Below are 12333 nucleotides of genomic sequence, written 5' to 3'. Positions count from 1 at the left end.
AAAAGCAATTTAATAAAAAATATCTAATATAAAATATAAATTAAAAAAATATATATATATAAATATATATAAAACCCACACATCATATACATTAAACATTGGGAGGTTATGTATTTAAACATTTATGCTTACTGCACAGTATTAATTTTTAAAACTAGTATGCAGTATATGTACACCGCAGAAAGCAGTACCACTATTCAACTCCAAACATTTTCACATCTTCTTTACAAACTACACAGATATATCCTCACAGATGTATCCTTATTATTTATACTCTAAATAATAGAACAATCAAGTAAATAAATGACTTCACAATGAAAGGATGGTGGTGTGTACACTGGCGGCACTGCTTTCATCTGTAGATTAAATCTCATCAGCTCATGTGATAATAGTCTGGCCGTCAGATTCCAGCTTCACCCCGAGCGGTGCTGTTCTGACTAGCCATTACAGACATCAAATGGGCTTTATTCATAGAGCATAAATATCTCTCGCACTGACTCAATACTTCAAAGTCTCGTCCGCCCACTCGGAGGTGAAAGCGCAGCCTTGTTTGACTTCGCAGACGGCCTCCTCCGCCGCACAGCTACTGGTTCCAGAACTACAATTTGTGCCTGACTGCAATTTCACCATCATTACAAAAGTGACTGTCTGGATTCCGGCATCGGAATGAGAATGTGAACTTCTCGAGATGTTCTGAGTTCTCACGGTTGTTTGGCTTTGAGTTATACGGACACATGCACACAGAGACACACCGAGCCACGGGCCAGTGTCATGTCTTGAGAGCGTCTCGGGGACAAACAGGAAGTCGTTTCATTCTTAATGCACGCTTTTTAAAGCATAAGCCTTGCCTGGATGCTCCTCACCCAACATGCACCTGGGCGTCATGTCCTCCTCACAGGTAAAAACTGTTCAGACGGTTCTTTCGTTAAGTAATGCAGAAAAGCTAAGGCTTAACACCAGCTTGTAGAAGTCTAAACGGGAATGTATTTCCTGTCCTCTGAGGGTTTTCACGTACTCAATTGCTGCGTATAATTAGGAAGCTGTAATGAAAGTGTGCAGCGGGAGGACGAAAGGTGTGATTTGTTACCGGGATTGGAGTCTTTTCAGCTGATTCAAGCACGTCCCAAATTCACACTGAGATGCAATTTATGGGCTTGATAAAACTCAGCTTATGACTTGTTTCTTGCTGCATAAACTGCACACTAAACACTTTATTTGCTCTTAAATGTCCCCGTGGTTGGCTGCGATAAAGCCTGAAAAGAGGGGAAAAAAGAAAAGAGGGCCTTGGTTTTGAATTTCGGCCAAGCGAGCGAGTGTTTAAGCGAGGAAAGAAAGGGACGAGGGACTTGAAAGTGGTGCATCCGGTTTAAAATTGGAGTTTGTGGTTGAGTGAGTTGAGCTGAATGCTCTTCTGTAAATAGACATGTGACTTTGTGGAAAGGCTGTGTCGTACTAGACAAGCGTTGTAGCTCTGGTGGGAGAGAACGTTCTATCAGGTTCAGTATCATTTATTCATGACGATTTTCATCGTGGACTCTCTCGCTGACAGTGTTGGGGGTGTGTACCTGTGTGTATGTGTATTTAGGACATTATTTCCTGAGGCTTCGGACTGTGTTTTGAAACAAAGTCATGGCTGGGTGCAACTGCGGGCAAGTGGCCCGTAACATTTGCAGGCCAGGAAAACTTAGTCTAAAATAAAAAATATTAAATAATGAAAAAAAAAACTATTATTTTCAAAAATAGTCATATATTTAAAACGTATGTGTTGTATTTAGAAAAAGAAATAACATAAAAAAAAAATGACAAAATTACAGAAATGAATGAAAATAATACAATTATTTTTAAATATAGTCATGCATTTAAAATGTGTCATATCTATAAAAAGAAATAACATAAAATAAAAAAATGTAAATAAAATGTAATAAAACAAAACTAAATAAAAATAAAACAAAAAATACAAAATGAATGAAACCGATGAAACATAATACAATTATTTTTAAAGAAATAACAAAATAAAAATGAAATAAAATAAAATAACTAAATAAAATAAAAACACAAAATGAATAAAATTAATTAAAAAAATAATACAATTATTTTAAATAGTCATGTATTTAAAATGCATGTTGTATTTATAAAAATGAAATAAAATAAAAATAATAAATAATAAAATAAAAACATTAACAAAATTAATGAAAAATAATACAATTATTTTTAAATACAGTCATGTATTTAAAATGTATGTGCTGTATTTATAAAAAAGAAATAACAAAAAAAACAATAAAATAACAAACTGAAACAATTAAATAAAATAAAAAAATCAAATTAAAAATGACAAAATAATGAAATGAATGAAGAATAGTACAATTATTTTGAAATAGTCATGTATTTAAAACATATGTTGTATTTATAAAAAGAAATATAATAAAAATAAAATAAAATAAAATATTTGATAAAAATAAAATAAAATACAAAATTAATGAAATTAATGAAAAAATATTTTTTTTCTAAATAGTCCTGTATTTAAATGAAATAAAATAAAAAAATACAATTACAGATTAATTAAATTAACTGAAAAAACTGTGTTGTATTTATAAAAAGAAATAAAAAATAAAAATAAAATAAAAACAATAAAATTAAAATTAAAATAAAATGAATCAATGAAATACAATAAAAAATATAGTCATGTATTTAAAATATATGTTGTATTTATAAAAAGAAACAACAACAAAAAGTAATAAAATAAAAATAAAACAATAAACTAAAATAAAAAATAAAATGAAACGTATTTAAAACGTATGTTGCATTTATAAAAAGAAATAAAATTTAAATATTTGATAAAATTAAAATAATATTAATGAAAAATAATAACTATTTCTAAATATAGTCATGTATTTAAATGAAATAAAATAAAAATTAATTAAATTAATGAAGAATAATACAATTATTTTTAAACAGTCATGTATTTAAAATGTATGTTGTATTTATTAAAAAAAGGAACTAAATAAAAATGAAATAAAAATAAAATATATAATAAAAATTACAAAATTAATGAAATTAATTGAAAAATAATACAGTTATTTTTAAATAGTCATGCATTTAAAATGTATGTCGTATTTATAGAAAGAAATAACTAAATAAAATATTAAATAAAAAATAAAATAAAATAAAAAAGTGAAATTAATTAAATTAATAAAACAGTCATGTATTTAAAATGTATGTGTCTTATTTATAAAAAAATTATTCAAAACCACGGATATAAAAGTGCATTTAAAGTCCAAAGTTCAAAAAGTTTTTCACAGCTGATCCAAGATCAGTTCTGTGAAGCACGAACTGACACCAAAATTTTCCGTGACTGAGCTACTAAGGAGAGGCTCAGAGACCATCTGAAGCAAAGAGCGACGTCAAGACCAGCTTCAAGTGCCTGACTTTCCTCCACATTCATTTGATGCCGAACCCCCGGCTTTCACTGAGGACTTAAGCCTCATTAATATTAATAAGTCTTTAGAGGAGGGATAGAGTGCTGCTTAATAGAAGCGTTAATCATTCATGACTGTCATTTTCTTGTAGGCAGATCTCGCTAATGTCTATGTATTTGCACAAATCAGCTTACGAATGTCTATATTCAGACAAAAACAGAGGAAATAACATAACTAAATTAAGACCAAAAGACAAATCGCAGAAACGACCGCCATAGTGGACGATTTTTACATTTATGTGCATTAGTGAGACCGAGAGAGACGTGAAAATGGAAATGAACAACTTGGAGAGAACAGATTAAAAATGGATGAATTAAAAATATTCATACTAATTTGCTTTGAAGGAACTGCTCTGCTGCTTTGTAATGTGGTCTTGGCAATTGCATGTGTCTGAAACACAAAATGCACGGCTCTATTTTCACTGGTGGGTTAAAAATGGTTTGTGTCTTCAACCTATAAAAATACTACATATTTTATCAAATTGAGTGCTGTATTTTAAGACTGGTAGTAGCATATGCTTTGTTATGATACTCGCTTTGAAAATCCATTTAAATAATCAATATTGATGTAGAGAGTCATATAAACGTAGCACATACATTTTACTACTACATTTAACTTCAGCTTAAATAAAAAAAAATCTAGTATTTTCAAGACATTTAAGAAGAAACATTTAAAAAAAATTGGCAGAGCCTCTAGTGAACCATCTTAATAAACAAGTATTTAAGTATTTAAATAAGGTAAGGTTTTCAACACCCTCCGTCAACAAAAACAGAAGCTGTTCATAACCCTAATTTGCCCATTCATCCTAAATGAAAACAGACAACAGGAAGTCATAACCCTTACTTTTTAATTGGTTGGTGTGCATGCGGGGCAACGGCTTGTGATACGCAGACTGCAAACAGCCACATGAATCAATGAGTTCCATGAATCAGGTACTTTAAACACAGAGCACTGGTGCGTTACCTAAACTAATTAAACACCATGTCTTCCCTCAGTCTCCCAGCAGACACACACGCACACACACCTCTCACAGTAAGCCATCAACGTTCCAACATTGTGTTAATTACAAGAAAACGTGAGATATTGGCAGCTAGAGTGAGCATGACTGACGATGAGAGTAGCAGAGAAGCTGAGACAGAGAGAGAGAGAGAGAGAGAGATATTACTCACGATACACATAGCTCACCTTTCTCTGTGAGTCTATGAATAGCAGCATCAATAAAGAGCTCAGTCAGACTACAGAGTAGAAATATGAGCTGATGGAGACTCCTCCACACAAGCCTTGTGTGTGTGTTCATTTGTCTGAGTTACGAGTTAAATAAAAAAGTTTATAAGTCAAAATGCTCAGCAAGGCTGCATTTATTTGATTAAAATACAGTAATATTTTGAAATATTTTTACTATTTAAAATAGCTATTTCTAGTTTAATCCATTTTAAAATGTAATTTATTCCTGTGATGTCAAAGCTGAATTTTCAGCATCATTGCTTCAGTCTTAAGTGTCACAAGATCCTTCAAAAATCATTTTAGTATTCTGATTTGGTGCTCAAGAAACATTTATTATCATTATTAATTGAAAACATCTGCTAAATATTTTAGAGGAAATCATTTTCCTTTTTTTTCAGATTCTTTGATGAATAGGAGGTCCAAAAGAACAGTATTTATTTGTAATAGATTTTTTTATAACATAAAAAATGTCTTTACTGCCATTTTTGAACAATTTGTTGATTAATTTCTTAAAAAAGAAAAATCTTCCTGAGCCCAAACTTTTCAACTGTCTATATATACAGTAACTGTCATTTCAGTGTATGAGACTTAAAAAAAAACAAAACATAAATAGAAGTCTGCATGAGTCATATCTATGTTAAGAAAAATGTATGTAATTTAAAAGAAAATTGCTGCTTCTATATGTTTATAGGACACATAACTTTTTTATAAATAAAAAATATTGAAATTATTTTAGAAATATTATATATAATTATTATATATATATATATATATATATTTTTTTTTTTTTTTTTGGGGGGGGAGGGATTTTTATTTTTTCTCTTTTGCTTATCAAGGCTGCATTTACTTTATCAAAAGTCCAGAAAAACAGTAATATTGTGAAATATTATTACAGTTTAAGTAATTTTCTATTTGAATACATTTTAAAATGTAATTTATTCCCGTGATGCAAAGCTGAATTTTCATCAGCCATTACTCAGTCTTCAGTGTCAAATGATCCTTCAGAAATCATTCTAATATGCTGATTTATTGCTTTTATTATCAATGTTGGAAATGTTTTTTTCAGGATTCTCTGATGAATAAAAAGTTAAAATTTAACAGTATTTATTCAAAATAGAAATATTTTCTAACAATATAAGTCTTTGCTATCACTTCTTATTAATTTCACACATCCTTGGTGAATAAAAGTATTAATTTCTTTAAAGAAAAAAAGAATAAACATTTACTGACCACAAACTTTGGTAGTTTATATTGTTACAAAAGATTTCTATTTTAAATAAATGCTGTTCTTTTAAACTTTTTATTAAAGAATCCTAAAAAAAGGATCACAGGTTCCAAAAAATATTAAGCAGCACAACTGTTTTCAACATTCATAATAGATCAGCATATTACAATGATTTTTGATGGATCAGGTGACACTGAAGCCTGGAGTAATTATGCTAAAAATTCAGCTTTGCATATTATTAAAATAATATTTCACAATATTACAATAAAAATCTGATCCCAAACTTTTAAACAGCATTGTATGTAATTTTACAGATCTCTGGAACACTTTACTCTGATTGGTCAATTGTGGTATTCAGCATTCAAATATTTATGGAAAATGTCCAGCTGACTTTACATCTGCCATACAGTATGTGCCCCAAATGAAATCAAGTATCAGAAATAAAAAAGAAGGTAAAGGCCTGTACAGTACATGTGACTTACCTCAGTGATTCGAGGGTTGGTGCACTTGACGTTTGTGCTGGCGAGGTGAAGCCAACGGCTGGTGTAGGGATTGGACATGGGACAGTGCTGGCGTAGGGTACAGCGGCCCTCCATACTGCACCAACCACACTGAAACTTCCTCTCTGCCTTCAAACACACGCCACAGCTGTCTCTCTGAGCGCCACACTTATACAAGTGCACTGTGGGATACATGTAGAAATTAGTGTTTTTGAATGCTGCAATAGGGATTTTAAAAGATGTAAAAAGTTACAAGTTTTTATGAAGTTTTCTAACATAGGTTGACCTATCTGACAGTTCAGTAGAGCTATTGATTATAAACATATCAAGACTGATGAAATCATGAAGCTCAGCACAACCGTGATGCTTAAGATGTTTCGCTGAGCATGAGAAAAACAGCTTCAGACTTTCATTTTTCAATAAAATATGGAATGAATAATAATCAGTCTGATCAATCAGCTCAAATTATATTTAGGGCAAGATAATTCTGGGAGAATCAGGTTATAGCGTTTTGACTTAAAGACACATTATTTTAATGAGTCTCTTTATGCGTTACCTTTGATGTTCTCAGGATTATCAATGATGAAGTTTCCATTCCACACCACTGAGAAATCCACCGGCAGCTCACTGATTCTCATCCCCTCATACAGATACTGCAGAGAGACGGAGAGATAGAAAGAGGTTACAACATTTTCCTGACAGTGCAAACGCTGAGATAATGTAAAGTTTATGAATTTTTTTTATTGGATTTAGGCTTTGCCTCTGTCAATTATTGATTACAACATGCGGCCAAAAACGACCGAATAAACGGCAAAGCACACAAGCAAATAACATGAGAGAGAAAAAGAGAGCGAAAGAGAGGCGGTTTGACTGTATTAGCGCTTTTATTGAGTTACTCCAGGCTTGCATCATCAGTCTGAGGAATAAGGAAGACTTTCAACACTCCTATTTTCTACAGCTTGGACACTGAGCTCCAACCGCCTTCATCTCTACTTACAGTGTGTGTGTTCGTTTGAAAGATAACGACAGAAAGAGAATGAAAGGTGGAGATAGAAAGGTAAAATATGCCTTGGTCGTATTCATTTCACAATTTTGTTTATTATAACATCACAGCACAAAAAACAAACGCTTAACTCGCCTAACTGACACTGCTTTTCTGGAACTTAATTGCTCTCTTTCGTAGCTTAGATCATCCTAGCTACATTTAAAACACTGTAAGTATCAACTTTGCGCAAAAAAAGTATTTTTGTAGCTTCATAGCATTACGGTTGAACCACTGATGTCATATGGACTATTTTAACAATGTCCTTACTACCTTTTTGAGCCTTGAACGTGTCAGTTGCCTTGCTGTATGGTTCAGAAAGCTCTCGGATTTCATCACAAATATCTTGTTTGTGGTTCAGAAATGAATGAAGGTTTAACAGGTTTAAAACAACATGAGGGTGAGTAATTAATGACAAAATTTTCATTTTTGGGTGCACTATCTCTTTAAGCATAAGTCTCAGTTTGCTCTCAATAAAATCTTTTAATGTCTAAGAGAAATAATTGAGATATAAATGAGATTTCATTACATACCGAGCTGTTCTGGCACTGTACGCTGGAGCTGTTGAATCTGAGTGCCGTGACTCTGTGACTGACTCCTTGTATGTGTAACACACATTCGTAGCCGCGCTGACCCGACTGAGGTTGTGGAAGGTTCCGGGCTTTCAAGGTGATGGGTTTTACCTCCCCTGCCGGGATCAGGATCTCCTCAGAGCGGACCAGTTGAGGACAGTCCTAAAGGAGTGAAGGGAGCGAGAGGTGAACGGGTAGTCAAGACAAACACATGCCAACACATTAAATCCTAAACCATCTGAGCGAACATGACAGCTGAATTGAAAGAGCCTTATAGAAACATACAGCGTACAAAAAATGCTTTACATTCAGCTTCAGTTCTCACAAATGCTCCCCGTGCTCGCTCACACACACACACACACACACACACACACACACAGCAAAACCTTAGGTGCTCTTTAAAAGCATGTTGATGTGTTACTCTCTAAAAGCTGTGTGTGGAGATGATGTACGCTAGTAGGTCAGCCTGTGAAAGGTGTCCCTAGTGTCCCTCTAATACCACACTTCACACACTTCACACACACACAAACATTTTAAAATGAAGCTAAACACACAGGTAGACTCTAGTAGGCAAGCACACTGCAATAAAATAAAAAGATACACTTCCAGATTAAAAAAAGAGATAAAAAATAGTGCTTTGCAACAAAATAAATATATTAGTAAGGCATCAACTAAAGTATAACTTCATTTGTGCAACAAACACACATAAACAAAGTAGTTTTACATAAATGTATAAAAATTGTCTACATTTTTTGTAAAATAAAATAAAATAAAATAAAAATAAAAAAGACAAACTTCCAGATAAAAAAAGAGATAAAATAGAGCTATGCAACAATTAAACAAATCTTGTATCTTTCATTTCATTAAGCATAACTTAATTTGTGCAACAAACACAAATAAACACAATGTATAAAACTGACTACATTTTTGGTCAAATAAAATAAAATACAATAAAGTAAGTTTGTGTTATTTAACAAAAATAAATAAATTATGAAGGCAACAATAATTCAACAAATATTGTGTCTTTTACTAACAAATATAACTTAATTTGTGCAACAAACACAAATAAACACAGTAGTTTTTACGCAAATGTATAAAAATTGTCTAAAATTTTTAGTAAAATTAAATAAAATACAATAAAATAAGTTTGCGTTATTAACAAAAAGAGGTAAATTATGAAGGCAACAATAATTAAACAAATATTGTGTCTTTCACTTACAAGTATAACTTAATTTGTGAAAAACACAAATTACCACAGTTGTTTTACATAAATGTATTAAAACTCTACATTTTCAATAAAATGAAATAAAATACAATAAAATAAATGAGTGTTATTTAACAAAAAATAGTAAATTATGAAGGCAACAATAACTCAACAAATATTGTGTCTTTTTCTAACAAATATAACTTAATATGTGCAACAAACACAGAGTTGTTTCATTTATATATACTTGAAGTTCTTAAAAAATTATACATTAACACACACACACACACACATATATTCATATATATATATATATATATATATATATATATATATATATATCTATGTGTTCGGAAATTGTTTTCTTTCACAGAAAAAAAAAAGAAATTAAATTCTTTTCTTCTTTTATTTATGAACCACTATTACTCTTAAAGATATCCACATAACTTTTTGTTATTTTTAGCTCATTTCTAGGACTGCAATTTTCTCCCTAAAGTATAAGGTTAGCACACACACAAACATACACAAATGCATGTGTAAACAAACATACACTTACACACACGAGCCTGCACACACAAAAATGCAAATGCACATGTACACACACACACACCATGACTGATGGTGCACCGTAAGGAGTTTTTGCCCATGTAAGTGTGAGCGTGTGTGTTTATTTTGTGCATATGGCTGTGTGTGAATAAGTGGGAAGTCTGTGTGTGCTGTGAGGGAGAATATTCCGGATATCGACTGCTAATTGCTCGCTGTGAGAGGGTGAGCAAGTGTGTTTACCACCTGACAGGGTGTAATGTAGCACATTGATCAGCTGAACACCTGCAAACACACACATACACACACGCGCTCTCTAGCGAGGCGACCGTCGACTTCACACACACTTTTCAGCAGCTATTATTGGAAGCTCTTCCCCAGAGGTTTGTGATCCTGTAGATTTGCTACTGAGAGACTCTAACCTCAACACACAGTGTGTGTTTATTTGTGTGTGTGTACCTCTGAGGCATTGACGCGTCCCTCCTGGAAAGAGCAGCTGGAGGGGTCGTGGGTGCAGAGGTTTCTGTACTTGCACCAGTGGCAGCGGAAGGAACTGGTCACACAGGAAAGACACCTAAACAGATGGAAAGAGCGAGAGAGAGAGACAGAATAAAGTATTATTACCACTCACTGATGTCCCTGATTTATGATCCAAAGCCCTTTTTTGAGGGTACCGTGAAAGTAGTCAGCATAAAACGTAGCTCTGGGTTTTAGATTAGCAATGGGGAGCAGGTTGTGCCTTTGAGACCAGCACTGCTGTGTCCTTGACCTTTGCGGCTTAATGCTGAATAAATTAAAAGTGTGCTGTGGAAATTTGCATGTGCCGTTGGATAGCGCTGTGCCACTGAACCCCACATTCTGCGGAGACGTACAATTATCAGTATTGAGACATACAGACTTTATTAAGACTGTAGTTCTGTCATGATATGTGATTTGCATTAGCAATGTATTGTCTGTGAGTGAGACAGTGGACTGCTTGACTGAATACAGAATGATCTTAAAGAAAATGAGACGCAATCTAAATTGAATTGAAGTAATTGTAATACTAATAATACTACAGCAAAAGTGATTGTGTTTTATAGTCCTTCTAAAAAGAAAAGTCTACAGGAAAAGGGATAGCTAGTCTCGTGAGAACCAAGTTTTATTTACAAACATTTTTCTTCACAAATCTTCATTTTGTACTTCTAATTCGTTACTGGTGTTTTGTTTTGCTTTCTCGACTGCGCTTCCGCGTTCGGAACGCCACTCGCTCGTAAACGCGTGTACGACAGTTAGCGGAAGCTAGAGATTACGCTTTATAAAGTTTTAAATATGGATATTTTTCTAACAAAAATGCATCGATTCACTTCAGAAGGCCTTTACAAACACCCTTTGAGTACTTTTATGATGGATGGATGCACTTTCATTGGATTTCAAAATCCAATATAATGGCCATTCACTGCCATTATAAAGCTTGAAAGAGCCAGGACATTTTTTAATATAACACAGATTGTATTCGTCTGAAAAAAGAAAGTCATATACACCTAGGATGGCTTGAAGGTAAGTAAATCATGGGGTAATTTTCATTTTGGGGTGAAAATGCGACTAACCAAAGTAACTAGTTTTCCATTTTATGATATCAATATATTTGTGTTAAATCTAGCCCAAAAAGAAAACCGTTTGCATTCTCAAAATAAAATAAAATAAAAAAATAAAAATCATGTATATATAAATACAAACACATTAGTGTATATATATTTAAGAAATATTTACAAGTATATGTATTTATTATAATTTTTATATAATTTATATTATATATAAATACAAATATTTTGTACATAACACATTTCTCCTAAATATATACATAAATTTGTGTGTATTTATATATACAAAATAATTACACACAGTACAAATACATATATTAGGCAAACTCAAACTCTTATTTTGTATGCGATTAATCGCAACTAATCATTAGACAGCTTTATATTCTTTTATGTATAATGCAATTTTTTTTATTATTTTGAATACTGGAAAATGCTGAATACCTGAAAATGCTGAACTGTTGAAGATTAATATATACAAATTTTATATAATACAAAACACAAGGTAGAAAATATTATACAAAGTAGAGTACAAAAGATTTTGTGCACTAAAACATCTTGCATTACGCCCAATACAGAACTTATGACTCTGATTTCAACATCTGAACAACAAGCCACTAAACAAGACAGTATAAAATACTCCGAAACAGTTTAAACTGGTTCAAACTGAGTCAGAACAATCAAATTAATTTTTAATTAAACATGGATCATCACTTGATTTTTCAAACTCATATAAACAGGCAACTTAAGGGAAATTGGCAATTGGCTAAAGTTTTTGAACGTACAGCTGTCTTTGGATGTTATTCAGCAATTCACGGTGCGTTAATTGCGAGCACCATCTTACGGGATCAACATAAGGGTTTAAGTGTTTCATTTAAGGCCAAAATTGAGATAAACCAGGGTTGTGATCCGTGCATCGCTTCACTTCCTGTGTGCCATTTCTATTTAGTTGTATAATCAGTATTCC

The 12333-nt window shown here is 32.4% G+C and overlaps 1 protein-coding gene across 2 annotated transcripts in view; it reads right to left on the bottom strand.

Moving 5' to 3' along the window:
* plxna2 (plexin A2) overlaps positions 1-12333 on the bottom strand; it is a 269674-nt gene that overhangs the window by 67368 nt on the left and 189973 nt on the right. For both annotated transcript variants that reach the window (XM_051096153.1, XM_051096152.1), the window contains exons 9-12: positions 10246-10360; positions 8001-8201; positions 6982-7078; positions 6408-6607 (exon numbers count right to left, since the gene is read on the bottom strand). In XM_051096153.1, coding sequence (XP_050952110.1) covers positions 6408-6607; positions 6982-7078; positions 8001-8201; positions 10246-10360 — 613 coding nt within the window. The remainder of the gene's footprint in view (positions 1-6407; positions 6608-6981; positions 7079-8000; positions 8202-10245; positions 10361-12333) is intronic.

Source organism: Labeo rohita, chromosome 23 (assembly GCF_022985175.1).
Source record: "Labeo rohita strain BAU-BD-2019 chromosome 23, IGBB_LRoh.1.0, whole genome shotgun sequence".
Taxonomy (NCBI): Eukaryota; Metazoa; Chordata; class Actinopteri; order Cypriniformes; family Cyprinidae; genus Labeo; species Labeo rohita.
This window is presented reverse-complemented; position numbering and strand designations above follow the sequence as displayed.